This window comes from Schistocerca nitens, chromosome 8 (genome assembly GCF_023898315.1).
Source record: "Schistocerca nitens isolate TAMUIC-IGC-003100 chromosome 8, iqSchNite1.1, whole genome shotgun sequence".
In the NCBI taxonomy this organism is placed as follows: Eukaryota; Metazoa; Arthropoda; class Insecta; order Orthoptera; family Acrididae; genus Schistocerca; species Schistocerca nitens.
The window spans coordinates 350,196,618-350,217,951 of NC_064621.1; the positions used below are offsets into that span (position 1 = coordinate 350,196,618).

General features: G+C 40.5%; 1 protein-coding gene across 2 annotated transcripts in view; it reads right to left on the reverse strand.

Moving 5' to 3' along the window:
* LOC126198971 (juvenile hormone esterase-like) overlaps window positions 1–21,334 on the reverse strand; it is a 214,940-nt gene that overhangs the window by 60,074 nt on the left and 133,532 nt on the right. The window contains exon 5 of one of the 2 annotated variants that reach the window (XM_049935629.1): window positions 3,221–3,441. The exons of the other annotated variant lie outside the window; for it this stretch is intronic. Within the exon in view, the coding sequence (XP_049791586.1) occupies window positions 3,221–3,441 (221 nt within the window). The remainder of the gene's footprint in view (window positions 1–3,220; window positions 3,442–21,334) is intronic. 2 annotated transcript variants of the gene reach the window in all.

Sequence of the window (21,334 nt, forward strand, 5' to 3'; positions counted from 1 at the left end):
TACATTAGTGTCAGTGTTAGTACCGTGTGAAATAAGGCAAAAGAGCATAAAAAGTATATTTTCTTAGTGTGCCTAGTCGTAATTTTAGGTCTGCATTTAGGTGCATCAACCTTATGAAAAATGTAACATAAATTTCTATTACATTTGCTTCAATCTGTTTAGCGGTAAAATCGATCAGCCATGTGTGATTATGTAAACAGTGAGTGTTTTGCGAAAATTGTATGTTAAAGTTTCATTGGGGTGGTTGCAGTGGGGGAGAGAATGGAGTGATCAGTGGGTCTCTTCCATGGAACTGTATGTCATGCCAGGAAAGCCGGAAAATCGAGGAACAGGGGGCGAGAATTTGCGTCGGTCAGGCAGAGTTAGAAAAACGGAAATTTGAGTTACAACAGCTGAACGGAAAAAGAGAAGGGGTGCTGGAAAAGGTGGTAAGATTTGAGTTACAACAGCTGAAGGGAAAAAGAGAAGGGGTGCTGGAAGAGGTGGTAAGGAGAGGGTGAGCAGGGGAAATTTCGAAATGCTGCTAAGCAATAGATTTCTCTTGCTACCGAATTAGAGAAGGGAGAACCTCATACCGATGTTGTGAAATGTAGGGTAGAGCAGAATAACGTTAAGAAAATTACAGATAAGTTACGTGAAACACAAGTAGCAATCGTGCGAGGGATGTAAAACAGCAGCTACAGGAAAAATTATGTTCTGAGTACCAGATCACAAGTTTTGTGAAACCAAGTGCTAGTATTGTACAGGCAACAGAAAATTTGGGACAAATGTGTAAGGATGTCAACAAAGAAGACCAGATGTTGTTAGCTGGGGGAGCTCGAAAGAGTCTGGCTAAAAACAAAAAAACAAAAAAAACTGTATTAAGGGTGACCTGGACGAAACAGGAGCAGCTAACAGCGACAAACGCGGGTTCTGTGGAGGTTCTCTGGTGCCATGGCCAGCCCTGGGTTTGCCATAAGGTGAGCGGTCGTAAAGATGAGAGGAGTCCTTCGGATGGGTGAAAAATCTTGTACTGATGCTGTTCCAGTAGTTGAAGATGGGTAGATTCTTATCATGGTTTACATCTGAATGGGAAGAGTAAGAATAAATTAGTAGATCTATTAGCAGAAAACACAAGGGTGCCCTCCAGTACGCAGAGGCATATTCCTGTGGTCAAGTGCGACACTGAATTTACGTCAGAACAAAATTTAGACACAAAGCATTAAAGGGAATTAAATTGACAGAAACTACCAGTTCGTCTTGTAATAACTGAGGGAAAAGTGAACTCAATGTGCTTCATCACAATATTAGGGGGTAAAAAATAAAGTAATTGTCTTGTTAATTTGTTTACAAGATTGTAATAGTTGGAAAGGAATTCTTGTCATTTGCCTGTCTGAACACCATATAACTAGAGGGATGGAAATTACAATAGTAAGTGATTATGAGGTAACTGTATACTCATGCAGATACCATATGGATAAAGGAGGAGTTGTCGGATTCGTAAGAAAAGGATGTAAACACAAAAATATAGAGATAAGTAAGTTCTGTATCTATCAGGATATAAAATCATGTGGTTGTGAGTTACTACTGGGAAATGTAATGTTTACTTTTATGACAGTATGCAGGTCTCCACTAGTTACTTGTGAAGTTATCATGAAAAAATGTTGATGAATTACTGTACCTTCTGTCAGACAGAAAGAAGAGATCAATTCCTGAAGGATTCTAGCAGGAAAAGTAATCTGGACTTGCTTTTAACCATTTATAATGAGGATACATAAAATTTACCTACCGGTGTTGCTGAAGATAGCAGCATCCTTGGAGGTAATGCATCATTCAGCTAGCAGAAGTTAAAGAGACGCATGCCTATCTGGAGGTAAACGACTGTCAGCGGTGTGGAGTATTGTTAAAAGAGAGAGCACTATAAAAGGAAGGATATGTATAGCAGATATTTTTAATTATTACTTTTTAAAAATAGATGAGAAAATGGTGCAAATAGTTCAGAAGAGAAAAATAATAGTAGACTGAAGAAGCAATACAGAGGAAATTTTGTGAAATGAGAATTAATCTCACACATCCATATTAAATAAGGAAGATAAAGGTGAATGTAAATAGGAAAAGTTCGCATTGGCGGGAGGGCACTATTTCCAATAAGACACTAAACTGTTGTGTCTCTTTAGTATGTAATGTCATTTAATGCATTATTAACTCAGGGTATTTGCCCAGAAAGAGTGAAATACGCCATTGTTAGGCCTCTCTATAAAAAGAGTGACTCGTCAGATGTCAATGACTACCACCCGGTGTCACTCCTTACATAATTTACTCAACGACGAACCTGGGCGCACGAATGGCAAAACGTCATTTTTTCGGATGAATCCAGGTTCTGTTTACAGCATCATGATGGTAGCATCTGTGTTTGGCGACATCGCGGTGAACGCACATTGGATGCGTTTATTCGTCATCGCCATACTGGAGTATTACCCGGCGTGATGGTATGGGGTGCCACTCGTTACACGTCTCTGTCACCTCTTGTTCGCATTGACGGCACTTTGAACAGTGGACGTTACATTTCAGATGTGTTATGACCCATGGCTCTACCCTTCATTCGATCCCTGCGAAACCCTACATTTCAGCAGGATAATGCACGACCGCATGTTGCAGGTCCTGTATGGGCCTTTCTGGAACCGAAAATGTTCTACTGCCGCCCTGGCCAGCACATTCTCCAGATCTCTCACCAATTGAAAACGTCTGGCCAATGGTGGCCGAGCAACTGGCTCGTCACAATACGCCAGTCACTACTCTTGATGAACTGTGGTATCGTGTTGAAGCTGCATGGGCAGCTGTACCTGTACACGCCATCCAAGCTGTGTTTGACTCAATGCCCAGACGTATCAAGGCCGTTATTACGGCCAGAGTCGGTTGTTCTGGGTACTGATTTCTCAGGATCTATGCATCCAAATAGCGTGAAAATGTAATCACATGTCAGTTCTAGTATAATATATTTGTCCAATGAATACCCATTTATCATCTGCACTTCTTCTTGGTGTAGTAATTTATATTAGTTCTGTTTACATGCTGCACATTACAAGTCTGTCGTGATTTTGATCTATGGGAAAAGTAATTAATTATAACTGTAACTAACAGTGTATTTATTAATTGTGTGTTTGTTTCGAATATATGGTTCTACAGCAATTTGCTGATTAAAATGGTATCCATGTTTTGCACTAGGAAACAATTCACTTACGAAATCCGTGAGTGCGATAGAGTCGTCATCGGTGAGGTCACTGTAGTTGGCGGTGCGAAGGAAGGCAGCCAGCCGCGCGTCGTCGTCGTCAGTGTGGTTATCGCCCTGCGCCTGGAAGCCGAGCGCCTCCGCCATCCGGTACGCCCTCTCGCGGGGTTTGTCTGTCAGCGCCCAGGATGTCGTTGCTACCCCACTCTCCATGCTCACTCCACTGAAGAGTCCTGCAGAGAAATTTCACCAAAGATAGAACACTCCCACAATGAAACAGTAACGAATTAAGGTAATACTATACTGCTCTGTATTAACTGCTCGGAACATTTTTAAAGGGCTAGACTGTGTTTGTCAGGCTATTATATCAGAACAGATACCTACCTTTTGAGAACAACAGTCTCTTGAGATCGGCCTCCCTCGGAAAATAGGAACATACTCTAATTTGTCCGAAATTTAAAAATAGAGACGGAGCACAAATCTCTTGATGTAAGAGGAAGTGGGTGTTAGTGAAGGCACCCACCCCAGCATTAACCACAAATGATTTAGGGAAATCGTCAATAGCCTAAATCAGACTGATCAGAAGGGGTATGATCTACTGCACGTCTAGGCCCTATACGAGTCCAGCTGCGGTGTCCACACTCCAAACCCAGTTTACTCGATATGGCAGTTCATGTTGAGTGAGGAGGGGCTAATGCTGTTTTCAAAAAATTTTCTGGATGTCGTAACGAAAACGTCTTGTCATAACATGAGTCACTTATTTTATAGCATTGATTGTAATTGCTCATTTAATGCAAAAGATTGTGTTTTATATTTAATAGAAATAACAGTTTTGATGTCTTTGAGGATGTAGTGAAATATAGTTAAGAAGGAGAAGTTCAAGAGCCTACTAGCTCAATCAGAAGCGACGCTCCTACTCGTTGTCGTTATAGATTGCGATAGCGTCGCGTTGAGGGGGACGTACATGAAATTCAGTTTTCAGTTTATTTTTTATTTATTATTAGAACTCATGGACAGTAAGTTCCCAAAGTTCCAATGCTGAAATCGCACCCGAATGCCCGAAAAATAATTAAATCTGTGACGCGACCTTCCTAACACGCCCACTTTTTGAAGCAACAACGATTCTGTGGATTACTTTCAAGCAAAATTGGACAGCTTACATCTAGACGGCTGTGATATTTACTCTTTGGTTTTATAGGTCATCTGTGACAGTGTTCTGTATGTTAGAAACAGTGACAGACCAACTCCTTTGCTTATGAAGAAGCAATTTTTGTTTTGCTCCTTGATACTGACGGAGATTTATGTACGTGTATCATGGTAAGGCTGTCAGGCAGAACCTATCCATTGTAAGTGACATGAAAAGTGCAGTATGGGCTACATATTTCCGCATGGTGTCAACAGATGAACATCCCAGTCTTCATCGGTGCCACGTTAGTTGGTGTAAATACACTACTGGCCATTAAAATTGCTACACCACGATTATGACGTGCTACAGACGCGAAATTTAACCGACAGGAAGAAGATGCTGTGATACGCAAATGATTAGCTTTTCAGAGCATTCACGCAAGGTTGGCGCAGGTGGTGACACCTACAACGTGCTGACATGAGGAAAGTTTCCAACCGATTTCTCATACACAAACAGCAGTTGACAGCGTTGCCTGGTGAAACGTTGTTGTGATGCCTCGTGTAAGGAGGAGAAATGTGTACCATCTCAAATGGTTCAAATGGCTCTGAGCACTATGGGACTCAACTGCTGAGGTCATTAGTCCCCTAGAACTTAGAACTAGTTAAACCTAACTAACCTAAGGCCATCACAAACATCCATGCCCGAGGCAGGATTCGAACCTGCGACCGTAGCGGTCTTGCGGTTCCAGACTGCAGCGCCTTTAACCGCACGGCCACTTCGGCCGGCTGTACCATCTCGTTTCCGATTTTGATAAAGGTCTGATTGTAGCCTATCGCGATTGCTGTTTATCGTATCACGACATTGCTGCTCGCGTTGGTCGAGATCCAATGACTGTTAGCAGAATATGGAATCGGTGGGTTCAGGAGGGTAATACGGAACGCCGTGCTGGATCCCGACGGCCTCGTATCACTAGCAGTCGAGATGACAGGCATCTTACCGGCATGACTGTAACGAATCGTGCAGCCACGTCTCGATCCCTGAGCCAACTGATGGGGACGTTTGCAAGGCAATAACCATCTGCACGAACAGTTCCACGACGTTTGCAGCAGCATGGACTATCAGGTCGGAGACCATTGCTGCGGTTATCCTTGACACTGCATCACAGACAGTAGCGCCTGCGATGGTGTACTCAACGACGAACCTGGGCTCCTTACTTAGCTTGCATTTATCGCGAATCTCTTGCCCAACGTAAAGTCCCGAGCAACTGGAAAAAAGCGCAGGTGACGCCTGTATATAAGAAGGGTAGAAGGACGGATCCTTAAAATTACAGACCAATATCCTTAACATCGGTTTGTTGCAGGATTCTCGAACATATTCTCAATTCGAATATAAAGACTTTCATTGAGACAGAGAAGTTGCTGTCCCTGAATCAGCACGGCTTTAGAAAGCATCGGTCCTGCGAAACGCAACTCGCCCTATTTTCACACGATATCTTGCGAACCATGGATGAAGTGTGTCAGACGGATGCCATATTCCTTGACTTCCGGAAAGAGTTTGACTCGTGCCCCACTGCAGACTCCTAACTAAGGTACGAGCGTATGAGATTGGTTCCCAAATATGTGAGTGGCTCGAAGACTTCTTAAGTAATAGAACCCAATACGTTGTCCTCGATGGTGAGTGTTCATCGGAGGTGAGAGTATCATCTGGAGTGCCCCAGGGAAGTGTGGTAGGTCCGCTGTTGTTTTCTATCTACATAAATGATCTTTTGAATAGCGTGGATAGCAATGTGCGGCTGTTTGCTGATGATGCTGTGGTGTACGGGAAGGTGTCGTCGTTGACTATAGGAGGATACAAGATGACTTGGACAGGATTTGTGATTGGTGGAGAGAATGGCAGCTAAGTCTAAATATAGATAAATGTAAATTAATGCAGATGAATAGGAAAAAGAATCCCGTAATGTTTGAATACTCCATTAGTAGTGTAGCGCTTGACACAGTCACGTCGATTAAATATTTGGGCGTAACATTGCAGAGCGATATGAAGTGGGACAAGCATGTAATGGCAGTTGTGGGGAAGGCGGATAGTCATCTTCGGTTCATTGGTAGAATTTTGGGAAGATGTGGTTCATCTGTAAAGGTGACCGCTTATAAAACACTAATACGACCTATTCTTGAGTACTGCTCGAGCGTTTGGGATCCCTATCAGGTCGGATTGAGGGAGGACATAGAAGCAATTCAGAGGCGGGCTGCTAGATTTGTTACTGGTAGGTTTGATCATCACGCGAGTGTTACGGAAATGCTTCAGGAACTCGGGTGGGATTCTCTAGAGGAAAGGAGGCGTTCTTTTCGTGAATCGCTACTGAGGGAATTTGGGGAACCAGCATTTTGAGGCTGACTGCAGTATAATTTAACTGCCGCCAACTTACATTGAGCGGAAAGACCACAAAGATAAGAGAGATTAGGGCTCGTACAGAGGCATATAGGCAGTCATTTTTCGCTCGTTCTGTTTGGGAGTGGAACAGGGAGACAAAATGCTAGTTGTGGTACGAGTACCCTCCGCCACGCACCGTATGGTGGATTGCGGAGTATGTATGTAGATGTAGAAAACAATCAAAAATGAAACTAGATATATATATAACTTTTGACACTATGAATATAAAATAAAAAAAATTATTTTTGGAATCTGTTTGCACATTTCATTTATTAAACGCAGCACAGCAGTAATGTTTACAAAGTGTAATTAACTGTACCTGAAAGAATTGTCATAGTGATGTTCACTAAAGATCACTGTGATTTGCGTTAGAATCAAGATGATGATGATGATCATTTGTCATTATCGCTTGAGGGCATGGTATTGATGATAGCTTCATCGATGGCTGTTTCCATTATTCCATCGCGTGTTCAGCGCTCTTGATCCAACTGCTCCACTCTCCTGCAGTTGCCTTGTCAGTCCTGTGCATTAACTGAAGGGAAAGCAGCATTAACAAGAGTCTGCAATCTTTCCTTCGACATGTCACCAGCGACGTTGTTCTTCCTGAAACTGTGTTTTATTTTGGCCAATGCCAATTCTATCGGGTTTACGTCACAATTACACTGCTTTGTGGTGCCTGCTCTCAGCGATTTTATCCGCAATGTACACTTTCACAGCTAGTTTGTTTTCGTTTATTGTAGGTAACAATTCAGCCTTCCTCTCTGAGTCGTTGCAGTTTATTTGCCCGTCTTGCAACCGTCCTAACACCGTAATTCTGAGCTCGTATTTATTAGGCATTCTGTCGAAATTACTTCTGCGATATGGCGCATTATCCATACGGTCGCAGAATTATATGGAATATTACGAACGACCATATCTGTTAACCCGCCACCCTCCCGCCGACGTAGGCTAGTTTCATTAAATTCAGGAGGTTCGCAAGTTAGTGGAAACAATTACTTGCATAAAACTTCCTGACAAATTAAAACTCTGCTCCAGATCGCTTCCCAGGTTCGAGTCTCGGTCCGGCACACAGTTTTAATTCGTAAGGAAGTCCCAAATCAGCGTGCACTCCGTTGGAGGCGACAATTCATTTTAGTTTCTTGTATCTTGCTTGCAAGTACTTGCCGAATTTGCCTTTTGTCGAGGTTTTTCTCAAACTTACAAAAATTGTGACTGTTCTGTACCGGCGCGAAAATATTATTGTCGAAAAGGAGAATGGCACAAAGACAGATGGCCCAAAACAAACGTACCGTTGGAACCCCTAAAGACACATAATTGGTCCTACCAGTCAAGGAACTGCGAAATGAGTTTATCATTCAATTTGTTTCATCAGAATGGATAGTGGAATTTGTAAATACTGCTTGTAAAAATCGAATAGTAATCAGCAGGGAGTCTTTTGGTGAGATACTGAGCCGCATTTTTGTTTTCTGTTATCGAATACTTGATGATACAATAGACAAGACATGTTCGAAATTTACGTACGACTTCTCCAAAGTTTTTAATCTATGTGAAGTCCTCTGATTTTAGTTAACTGGAATAGCGTTGATTGGTGACAACAATATTTACTCCTCTTATATGTTTTTAAATTTTTTATTTTTGGATTTCGTCATGATTTTTATTCGTTAATAATAATGTGACAACAGTGGCGACTGCTCTGGTTTTTAAGAATAGCTGCACTTCTGTAACAAGTACTTGCGGCGAGTCCCTGAAATAAACTTGTCCCAGTGACCTGAAGAAGTGAACTTGTGTAAGTTTTTGTTCCAATGTAAACGCCTCAGCAAGTGCTTAAGGAAGTTAGTTGCTAGTGGACGCAAGCCTTTTGTAATACTTCGCATCTACGGGCAGCCTGACGTTTGAAGCACTAGGAGCAAATGAATATCTTTCAAGTAGCGCCGATTTTCTCCGCTTCTGGTAGCGCTAGCGAGATCGTCAAGTTATCGTGGCCATTAGAGAGAACAGACTCTAAGATAGGAAATTTCACTTAAGACATATTGAGAAGCACAGATTTACAACTTCTGTTTGCAGGTGAAAAGTCAATGGAAGATCTGCTAAAGGAAAGAAGACAGCAAACAAGAAATCAGAAGAGAAGCATTGAAGGGGAAGACGACCCTCAGTAAAAATCTGGGAACTTCTGAAGAGATGACATAAGAGAAAAGTTAGGTTGAACTTTGAATTGCATTTCCTGAAAATCATGTTTTTTGAGCTTTATGTACCCCTTTCTCAGAATATATTAAGGTTAGAGTTATGAAATGTTGTACACTTATTTCTATAAACGCAGTAAATGATGTCTCAAGAGCAAATTTTGCGATCTGTGTGTAAGCTAAGATAGGGGGCAAGGTGTTTGGAATTTTGCATGACTTTTATATTATAGTTATGAAATTATAATTAAAAATATTAAAATTCTCCTATTCGATATGCTCAAAAAAACCTCGTAAGTGAAGCTTACTACATGCAAAGAGCTGAAACAGAGAACCAGAGAACATTATGTAAAAATCTCTTCAAAATAGCCGGCCGCGGTGGCCGTGCGGTTCTAGGCACTTCAGTCCGGTACCGCGTGATTGCTACGGTCGCAGTTTCGAATCCTGCCTCGGGCATGGATATGTGTGATGTCCTTAGGTTAGTTGGGTTTAAGTAGTTCTAAGTTATAGGGGACTGATGACCTCAGATGTTGAGTACCATAGTGCTCAGAGCCATTTGAACCATTTTTTCTCTTCAATTGTTTCTGAGAAAAAAGTACATACCTTATTTTTTGAAAATTGTAGATTTGATTCGTCTTTTAAATAGTGCGTGCGTCTTTCATGAATGTCCCCCCTTTAACTGGTCAGTAAGCTACACTGTTGAATACGATATCTGATGCATGTGAAGAGCTTCATTTATATTGCTTTGTAGCACGGTATTTTTAAGGAAAGAGGGCGTATGTAGCACAATAACGTGAAGTTTTGTTCACTACACTTCGAGCCAAATCATTCTATAAATTCGAAAAATAGGAACCTGATATTAAATGCAGTGCGTGCATTATTTAATATACCAATAAGCCACCACAAACATCGACGAAGAGGAGGAGGAGGAGGAGGAGATTAGGGTTTAACGTCCTGTCGACAACGAGGTCATTAGAGACGGGACACAAGCCCGGGTTAGGGCTTTCAACGGAACCATCCCGGAATTCGCCTTAAGCGATTTAGGGAAATCACGGAAAACCAAAATCAAGACGGCCGGACGCCGGTCTGAACTGTCGTCCTCCCGAATGGGAGTCCAGCGTGCTAACCGCTGCGCCAACTCGCTCGGTACGAAGAGGAAACTACTACATAAACAATGAAACTCTTTCCCGACACAGAGGTAACAAAACAGTATGGGGCGAGGGTTGCAGTAATTCATTCAAGTTTCACGGTGAACGAAGATATAGTTTTGAGATTTCACGACAATTGCCTCTAGTTGCTTTCGCTATTAGTCAGCACCCATTAGACGTTATAATTTTCCTGAAACTGATAACTGAATTGGTAGTTCCATAGTGAGTTAGGACACGAGTTCGGTTTGTAAAGAATTTTCTCTGCTACGGGCGGGGGCAGCCGCCATACGCTGTCACTCGTGGGCTAACGGTTCAAGAGAAATCGGACAGAAACCAGGCAATCTGGAAAACAAGATAATATGAGTTAATGATGGAATATTTTTGTATGGGAGTAAATGTACAGTGTAGTGCTGAAAAAGTCAAACACCGTCCTCTTATTACGGTTCGCCATTACGTTAAGTTTCGAGTTTAGATAAGAAATCACTCAAAAAAGTCCACTTGGCTGGTTTCTTAGTAAAATGCGGGGACTTTTTGTGTTCTTATGTTGCATACTGTAAGTTGGTATTGCCGCTATGAACCAAAAATAGACAACTATGTTCATAATTTTGTGGTAACTAATCGAAAAGAGTTTTGTGGTTAGCACAGCGTTAGGAATAAAAACAATAAACCTCCATCACAGTGGGACGTCTGCAAGTTCAGAAGACGTACCTCAGCCAAAAAATAAATGAATAAACCTGCGAACGTTTTAGTATTCGCAATGCAGGGAAATGCGCCAGGAGTACGAAAGTAACATTATCACTTCTAAATAAAACAGAAAATGTTATTTAAATATTGTGGAAGACGTCATAAATAAAACGTAGAGATATTCTCAGTTTTTGGTTGAAGATGCTGAAATTAAGCGAAGATAGAGGAAATAAGATCGAGACCAAGAGCGAGGCAAAGAAAGAGATACACGTAATGGAGGTAATTCTACATTTGTGTGGCCATACTGTCCGTAGCTTGAAACGCGTATGTACTCGGTAGCAGCGATGGCGAGGCATGACAGAATCTCTGACCAGAGAGTTATTTATCGTTGCTAGTCTGCGCTTGACCGCGCGAGAGTTCAGTGCAGTTGCATGTAGGGAGTCGGTAGTTGCAGTTGCGAGGCAGTTGTTGTACGTAGCGAGTCGCGAGAGCATGTAGTAGCGCGCGAGAGTCAGTCGCAGTTGTGTGTGAGGAGTCGGCGGGCGTCGACATGGGGCTCTGGTCAAGGTTCGGAACGAGGTATATTTTTTAAATAAGGTAATGAAGCAGCATTGCGCTCATCTGATAATGTAATGTATCTTAACAGTAATTAATTTGTTCAAGGATCGCCCCAATAATGATTTTGTTCTGAAAGCAATTTTTTAAGAAAATAATCATTACAATTGAAACAATACTTCCTATGCTTTTCCTGCCAGAATCAATTTATCAGATTTGCACAGGGCCTAAGGTCATCGCAGATGACCTTATAAAATTAATCAGGTTGATCATAACGTTAATTTTGTGGGGACTTAATATTTTTGCACATTGTTATTATCATTGAGTTTTACTACTGTGGGAAGCTAACATTTGGTACTATTTGCAATTCTTATTCAATTCTTTTCATTTTCATATTTTTGTGGGAAGGTTACACTAGATTCTATTCCCATTAACATTTAATTATTGTCTTTTCAAAATTCTCCAAAGAAATTACATTAACATTATATTATTGTCCTTTTTTTCAAAATTTTCCGGTGAAATTAAACTAATATATATCTTATTTTCAAAATTCTCCGGGGAAGTTACAATTGGCGACATCCGGTCGAGGATCGTATTTCTTTGGGAATCTTCTGAAAAATAGTCAGATATTTGCTCTTATTTACTTAATATAATTAGCATTTGGCGCAACGCTTTTACTAATTTTATGACTTTCTTTCCTCAGATTATCGGCAATTCGTTGCTCTGTTGTATTTGTGTTTGTTGCTTTTTGCATTGTGCTTATTTCTTTTGTGAATAATTGTGACTATTGTAAAAATGCCGCGAAAGACTGTGAATAGTATATCACGAGGTATTATGAATGAAATTACCGACTTCAGCAACTTCACCGATAGTACTTGTGACACGCAGTGTAATGATGACAATCTTGCGTTCACTGACAATCAGTGCGTTCCAACCTCCAATAATGATGTAGATCTTAATGATGAACAAGCAAACTTAATTGTATCCTCTGTTAATTTGACGACAATTGAACTCGGGGAGCTCTATTGTAATGACCGCTGCCCAGCTTAACACACCCGGTTTGGAAAATTCAAATAACGTACAGACAAATTTTTTTAATGAAAATGGACAGGGTACTGAAAGTACGACGGATCCATTTAATTCCGAAATAGTGACCGACAGTGTACATTCGACTGGTAAACCTTTTTGTAAATCTCAGAATAACCAAATGGTTACAGAAAGCGAGACAATTCCAGATCCACCATTAAACAGCACAGTGAATAGAGTAGGTAATAATGACTTGGATCAAATTATGGCAATATTGCTACAACAACTTAATGAAAATTTCAAACAAAAGAATGAAAGACAAGACAAAAATCACAGACAACTTAGAGAACAGAACAAACAAGATAACGAAAATCTCAAACAACACTTTAATAAAAAATTAGACAACCTTAATGAAGATAACAAACAATTCAAAGAAGATTTCAAACAACTTAGTGAACAGAACAAACACCTTAATGAAAAATTAGACAACAATTCGAGACAGCTTAGTGAACAAATTAGAGCCGTTGCTGCGAAGTGCCATGATACTAAGGAAAAATTACGCGAGGAAATTGAGGCTTGTTCAAGAAAAAGTAGCGAAGAAATTAGGTCTGTTGCTCAGGAATTAAGGGAAATGCAAACAGCTACAACAGAAACACTTAGAGAAGAAATTAGCGGAGTCGCTAAACAATGCTCTGAAAAGGCTACACAATTACGCGACGAGTTTAAAGCAATGACGGCGGAACTTTCGCGCACAATGGATGCAAAGATAGACGCGAAATTCGACCAACAGAACACTCAGATTGACGAACGTTTTAATCACTACATACAAAACAGTGATACGCGTTTCTGCAAATTTATTCAGGATCAAAATAAAGTAAAACGACAAGTAATGGAAACAATCACAGCACAAAGACAAGAAGACAAACGTAAATTGTTCGCGAAAGCAAAGACATACGTGGACAGCAATATTGCTGCAGTGTCCGATGAAATTAATACCATCAAACAGTCGAACACAGAATTACGTGACGAAATTTCCGATCTTAAATCGAAAACAGACACATACACAACAGATTTTCAAACAGTGACCGACAGACTCGAACAATTAGAACTAACACAGGATTCCGATGTCGTCAAAGCTGATGTTAAAAAATTGAACGAAACCACACGTAAATTACAAAAACAGATTAATGCTTCTGACATTAAAACCGATGATCAGGTAAAAATACTGACTGAAAAATATGATGAATTGGCCAGTCGTATTGATGTTATTGAAAGTAATAATGACAACAAATCATACGATACTGCACCGATTTCATTTAACCAAACACCTGAATTCCAAAATTTACAGCAGACAATTAATGAGATCGATTCCTCTAATAACACGTTGCGTAGAAAACTGTCATGTTTACAGCAAGAGGTGACAGAGATAAAAAATGTTTCTGGGTTTAACACATCACAGCAGACGCCATTTGGCGAACATTTGTCAGACTCACGCAGCGCGTATAATTTGAGAAATCTACAGAGAGTACGGGACTTAGATTCAGAACAGACACAGACAAACAGATTCTCACACAAACCTGAACGTGTTCTCAAATTCAGTGACGAGAACGTTGATTATAAGCAATTTGCATTTGTAAAAAAAATCTAAGGAATTTAATAATGACAGAGCACAGATACACGATTTGAACTGGATACGTCGATTTATTTTTGTATTTTTAATAGCATTGCCTGTAATGAAGAAACAATTAGCATGGATACAGCAATTTATTTCTGAATTTTTACCGCCATTGCCTATAACACGAAAGCTGAAATTTATTTGCAGCGCGTAAATGACCTCAGGGGATTCATTACGCTTTAATGAATATGTGCCGTAGCGTGCATAGGGCCCCGAGCTGTAGTAGTGCTGTTTGATCTTTAGTTTTCTGCACTGCTGCCTTCTCTTCTACTATCCTTTATATCTATCAAAACAGCTCTTTAACTATTGCTCTATCTAGGATTAAGAATGTATAATGAAAACCCGATAAGACAAGTTATACCGAAAGTGACGATTTTTCATTAGACGCTCAAGAAATGACAACCACGAGAATTTTAGTATCAGACAAAAATTTTATCATCAGTATGTGTAAAATTAACAGCAAACGCATTTTTTGGTAACAATAGACATTTTTCACCACAACAGCATGAAAGTCAGCCGCCTAGCATACCTAACCAACAATGGAATGCACAAGGTCAACCAGGCTTTAATGTTTCGCCGCGTGCACGTATAGTCCCTGGTACAGCAAATACACTCCTGGAAATGGAAAAAAGAACACATTGACACCGGTGTGTCAGACCCACCATACTTGCTCCGGACACTGCGAGAGGGCTGTACAAGCAATGATCACACGCACGGCACAGCGGACACACCAGGAACCGCGGTGTTGGCCGTCGAATGGCGCTAGCTGCGCAGCATTTGTGCACCGCCGCCGTCAGTGTCAGCCAGTTTGCCGTGGCATACGGAGCTCCATCGCAGTCTTTAACACTGGTAGCATGCCGCGACAGCGTGGACGTGAACCGTATGTGCAGTTGACGGACTTTGAGCGAGGGCGTATAGTGGGCATGCGGGAGGCCGGGTGGACGTACCGCCGAATTGCTCAACACGTGGGGCGTGAGGTCTCCACAGTACATCGATGTTGTCGCCAGTGGTCGGCGGAAGGTGCACGTGCCCGTCGACCTGGGACCGGACCGCAGCGACGCACGGATGCACGCCAAGACCGTAGGATCCTACGCAGTGCCGTAGGGGACCGCACCGCCACTTCCCAGCAAATTAGGGACACTGTTGCTCCTGGGGTATCGGCGAGGACCATTCGCAACCGTCTCCATGAAGCTGGGCTACGGTCCCGCACACCGTTAGGCCGTCTTCCGCTCACGCCCCAACATCGTGCAGCCCGCCTCCAGTGGTGTCGCGACAGGCGTGAATCGAGGGACGAATGGAGACGTGTCGTCTTCAGCGATGAGAGTCGCTTCTGCCTTGGTGCCAATGATGGTCGTATGCGTGTTGGGCGCCGTGCAGGTGAGCGCCACAATCAGGACTGCATACGACCGAGGCACACAGGGCCAACACCCGGCATCATGGTGTGGGGAGCGATCTCCTACACTGGCCGTACACCACTGGTGATCGTCGAGGGGACACTGAATAGTGCACGGTACATCCAAACCGTCATCGAACCCATCGTTCTACCATTCCTAGACCGGCAAGGGAACTTGCTGTTCCAACAGGACAATGCACGTCCGCATGTATCCCGTGCCACCCAACGTGCTCTAGAAGGTGTAAGTCAACTACCCTGGCCAGCAAGATCTCCGGATCTGTCCCCCATTGAGCATGTTTGGGACTGGATGAAGCGTCGTCTCACGCGGTCTGCACGTCCAGCACGAACGCTGGTCCAACTGAGGCGCCAGGTGGAAATGGCATGGCAAGCCGTTCCACAGGACTACATCCAGCATCTCTACGATCGTCTCCATGGGAGAATAGCAGCCTGCATTGCTGCGAAAGGTGGATATACACTGTACTAGTGCCGACATTGTGCATGCTCAGTTGCCTGTGTCTATGTGCCTGTGGTTCTGTCAGTGTGATCATGTGATGTATCTGACCCCAGGAATGTGTCAATAAAGTTTCCCCTTCCTGGGACAATGAATTCACGGTGTTCTTATTTCAATTTCCAGGAGTGTAGTAACGCACGGTAGCAAAGAAGCAACTACGTAGAGAAAACACAGTATTTTAATTCCTATCGCAATGCACCGTATAGGAATGACTATCACGACAGACATAAAAACAATGAGCACAATTATCAGCGTACGTATTATAACAGTCGGTCTTACCAGCAACAAAATGATCAGCAACAACATATTCTCGTGAATGAACCCGACAGCAGGTATCATCCAGAACGTAATACATCTGGAAGAAGTAATAGAACAGTTCAAATAGTAGAAATGCCACAACATCCTCCTGATAATAATAACACGTCAGATAGAATTTGACTAGATACTGTACAGGTCGCATCTTCCAATAACACAAGCACTAGTTTAGACACGCAGAATGTTGTTCACGAAAATGTTATTACTTTTGACGACATCAGAGACACTCTTTTACAGGAATGACCAGTTGTTCAGAAAACCATTTCACATCCTGTCATCGAAATTAAAATAGGTTCATCGAAATTTTCAGCAGCAATCGATTCTGGATCACCTATGTCAGTTATAAATGAGGAGACTTTCAACGAGTGTAACAAAGAGAATATATATCCTACATTACCATTAGGCAAAACGAAAGTGAAAGGAGCAGTATCGAGTAAAGGTGTAGACGTTAAATTACAGACGCATTTATCATTTTGTATTGCAGGTCATACTTTTCACTCAAATTTTTGGATTGTTCCTTTATTGACAACAGACGTTATTTTAGGTACGAATTTTCTGGTACAACACGACGCAGTTATTGATTTTCAGAATTCTTATTTAATGTTAAAGGATGAAAATGTACAACTTGCTTTAGAATTTCAGCACTCACTATCTGCGGAAGAACAAACAATTAACCGCACAGAGGTCATTTCCGTATCACGTAACATAGACTGTAATCCCACATTGTTCACTGATACGTACGTACATAACTATAATACTCCAGACGAAGCTGACTACGACTTATTGCAGATGATTTGTGATAAAGTTAAACAAAGTAGTGCAAATACAGACGACGAACGCACGCAACTACACAAAATTCTTTTACAGCAAGCTCCAGTTTTCGACAACATTCCTGGTACTATGTCCGGTTTTATGTATGAATTTCAAGTTAAACAGCACGATACATTTAAAGCAAAGCATTATCCCATTCCATATATCCATAGAGAACAAGTTAAGAAAGAATTGCAAGCTATGCTTGACCAAGGAATTATTGAACCGGCAGTTAATCCGTACATAAACCCGCTGCATATTGTTAAGAAAAAAGATGGCTCACTTCGCCTTATACGTGATTCGCGTCACATCAATGACATTATTATCAATGAAACAGATCGACCACAGACACTAGAGGAACTTCTACAGAAATTTCATGGTACGGCTATTTATTCCACACTAGATTTGAAATCGGGATTTTGGCAAATTCAACTTCATCCGAATTGCAGAAAGTACTCAGCATTTCTCTGTTTTGGCGACTGTTATCAATTTTGTAAATTACCATTCGGTTTAACTATTTCTTCTGCAGCTTTTATTCGCGGTTTCAACACTATACTTCCGACAGAACTTAAAGACAGGATCACGACGTACGTAGACGACATTCTTATCGCAGAAGCTAACTGGTCTGAACACAATATGATTCTAGAACACAATATGATTCTAGAACTTTTCATGCACAAGGACTCACAGTTAATCTCAGTAAATCGCATTTTGGTAAAACTTTTATAAAATTTCTTGGACACGTAATTTCAGCAGAAGGCATTGCGCCTGACCCGGAAAAACTTCAAGCTCTACGTGACATTACTGTTCCTACGACGAAGAAGCAACTACGCAGTTTTTTGGGCTTAATTAACTTTTTTCGTAAATTTATTCATCATTCTGCTTTAGACACACCTAGATTATGCCAATTGACAGGTAAAAACACTATTTGGTCTTGGGATAAGCAAGCACACTCTGAATTTGTGAACCTGAAAGTAGCCTTGTTGAATGCTCCACTTTTATCGCACCCAGATCTTACCAGAAAATTTTCCATTGCCACCGATAGTTCCAACACAGCTTTAGGCGTACATATTTTTCAGGAAATTGAAGAAGATGGTTGTACAGTAATTAAAAACATCGCATTTGCAAGTCGCATTCTGTTCCCTGCTGAACGAAATTATTCTGTTACAGAACTGGAAACCTTATGTGTTGTATGGGCTTTTACGAGATTTCGGCACTTTCTTTATGGCAGACATACCACCGTCTACACAGACCACAGAGCGATACAATTCTTACTTTCGGCTAAATTCACTCACGACAGATTAAGCAGATGGAAGCTTTATTTACAGGAATTTAATTTCACAATTGTTCACATTCCCGGCACACAAAATTTTGTAGCAGACGCACTATCTCGTTCTCTCAGCAATAATCAGCAAGACATCGCAACCAACTTCTGCAAAGCAAATTTCAGCGTCATGTACATTCAGCAAGTTGCATTTGAAAATTTTATTTCGTCGTCATTACAGGACATAGCAAAAGAGCAAAATAAAGACAATGTGTGGAAAGAAATTAAACACCTTTGGCAAAATAAGAATAATGTTACGATTAGAAACCATTACACTGTACGCAATGACATTCTATTTCGCCGCTCTCATCCTGACAGCAATAATTGGTTATTATGCATTCCTGACGAACTGGTTAACAAATTGATCTGGTACACTCATTTAAGTTACGCACATTACGGAGCTAGAAAATGTTTTCTTATATTGAGACAGAACTGTTATTTTACCAACATGGAGAAACGTATACGACGAGTTTTGGCGTCATGTAAAATTTGCCAGAAAGCTAAGTCAGACACCACTTCACCATTATATCCCATTGTACCTGTTAAATTAAGACATATGGCCGCTGTAGACATTTTTGGTCCGATTCCGAGAACTAACAGAGGTTTTTGCTACATCTTTGTCGCTGTTGAACTCACTTCAAAATTTGTTACTTTCACTTCGTTACGCAAAGCTACTGCTAAAACTGTTTCGAAAGCATTTGTAAAACATTTTCTATTTCATGTAGGGCATGTGATGAGAGTAATTTCCGATAATGGATCACAATTTCGTTCTGCTATATGGACACGCATGTTACGAGTTAGAAACATTTCTCCGATCTATGTATCCAAGTACCATGCTTATTCGAACCCCTGTGAACGATTAATGAAAGAAATTGGTAAACTGTATAGAATATACTGCCACAAAAAAGACATATTGATTGGGACACACACATATTCTCATTCCAAGATGTAATTAATTCCACACCAAATGAATCCACTATGCTATCTCCGTCTGTTATACTGAAAAACGTTGAACCACCTAACAAAATTACAGAATTAGTAAACTTTCCTACATCTCGTCGACTACGACACCATAAAATAATTGACATTGCACTGAACAACATCAAACGTGCCGCAGAGCGCCGGAGAAGACAGCAAAAACAGGTTTGTACACGCCGAGACTTTCACATTGGACAGAAGATATTAGTACGTACACACTATTTATCCAGCAGAATAAAAGGTAAGTGCAGTAAATTTGAACTTCTATACGCAGGTCCATATCGGATTCGCAGCATTCCTCACCCCAATGTTGTACACGTCGAAACTCTGAGAAGCAAAAAAAGTAAAGGCAACCACCATGTCTCTAACATTAAACCCTTTATTGAGTGAAGACACTATATGATTTAACATGCTATGATGCCATTAACACATTTTATGACCACTTATTTATATGACTTATTTATATGACTACTTACTGATGATTATCGTATTGTTTCTTGGCAAGTGCCCCGCAAGGTAAGGTTAGCAGGTCGCTCTTCTTGTCGTTACACATCAGACCGTGCATATTTTTTCAGATAAACTTACGTATCTTATGAATAATTATGCAATTTTGCCTAGTGACATATTAATTTTATTAAATTCTCTCTCCATTGAAGTCTTTAATTCTCGCTTCTATTAACTACACAACATACAAGCTGAACACAAAGAAGGTCATATTTCTTGTCATCATTTTTTTATGTATGTACGATTGTTTCATGTTTGTTGGTATGCACTGTGAAATGGTTAAGATATAGCAAACACCAGTTGACTTTGACATTTTTTTGCCCTATGATATCTCAACATCGTGACTGTTTTACATTTTTTTTTTTTTTGCTGCTGCATTGTGATATTCTGTGTACATTTTTGCATCTGAACACTGTCAATGTCTTTGACATATTACGTTTTCTGTCATGTTATGCTGTATGCTTAATTATGTTACCATAAACCAGTCATTATTTAGTGAGTATATGATGTAAATGCACGACATTAATCTTTGTTCATCATTTTCAGAAAGAAATAACGTGTAAAGGAAATAAATTAAACGGAAATGGGAATTTCACCTACGGAATAAACGAAAGAAGATGCAAAAACCTTATGAGGAAGAGTAAATGGATCAGAATTAACAAGCATTAACAAGAATATACTATACACATCGTAGAATAGCAGTCTTAACTAATTTTTTCTTTCAGAATACAAGGCGATTGATGCAGGCTGTCAGACAGAACTAGACATCTTAGTTTTAGTGATGGAATATGCTAGAGATAAGGAATAGTTGTGTAATGAGTAATGAAGTGACTTTTTTGCAGATGATAATGAATGCTGATGAATAATGGTGAAGAATATGCTACTATGAATAATGAAGTTTTTCTTTACAGGTGATGATAATAATAGAGTTATGATAATATGGATAATGAAGTGATGAATAATGAAGTTTTTTTATCTTTACAGATGAGGATGATGTTGAAGTTTATGTATTTATGCTATGTAGTTATTTAAGTATGTGTTGTAGTTTGTTTTGACAGTATGTTTTATATCGTATGGTATGATGACTGAAGGTTTTGGAAAGGACAGCTAGAGAACAAATATTTTTATACACATTTCACTACCTGTTAATTCGAAGTTCACTACTTTTCAGCATAAAATGCATTTCTTCTTTCAGCTTAATAATCCATTTTTCTTATATATTTTTGCAGGAGAAATTATTTATGAAATTAATGTGCTATAAGCAGTTGTTCATTAAATCTATGTCATTTATGAATGCGATTACATATACTCTACTTGTTTCATAACGTTGCTACAGCTGACTCATGACAAATGACGTTACATATTTTCATTTACAGGAACAACCCAGAAGCAATTTCTTTTTTCCTTTTTCTTGCTTTCCCCTATAATTACCCAAAGCAATGTAATGCTAACAAAAAAAATGTGTTACCA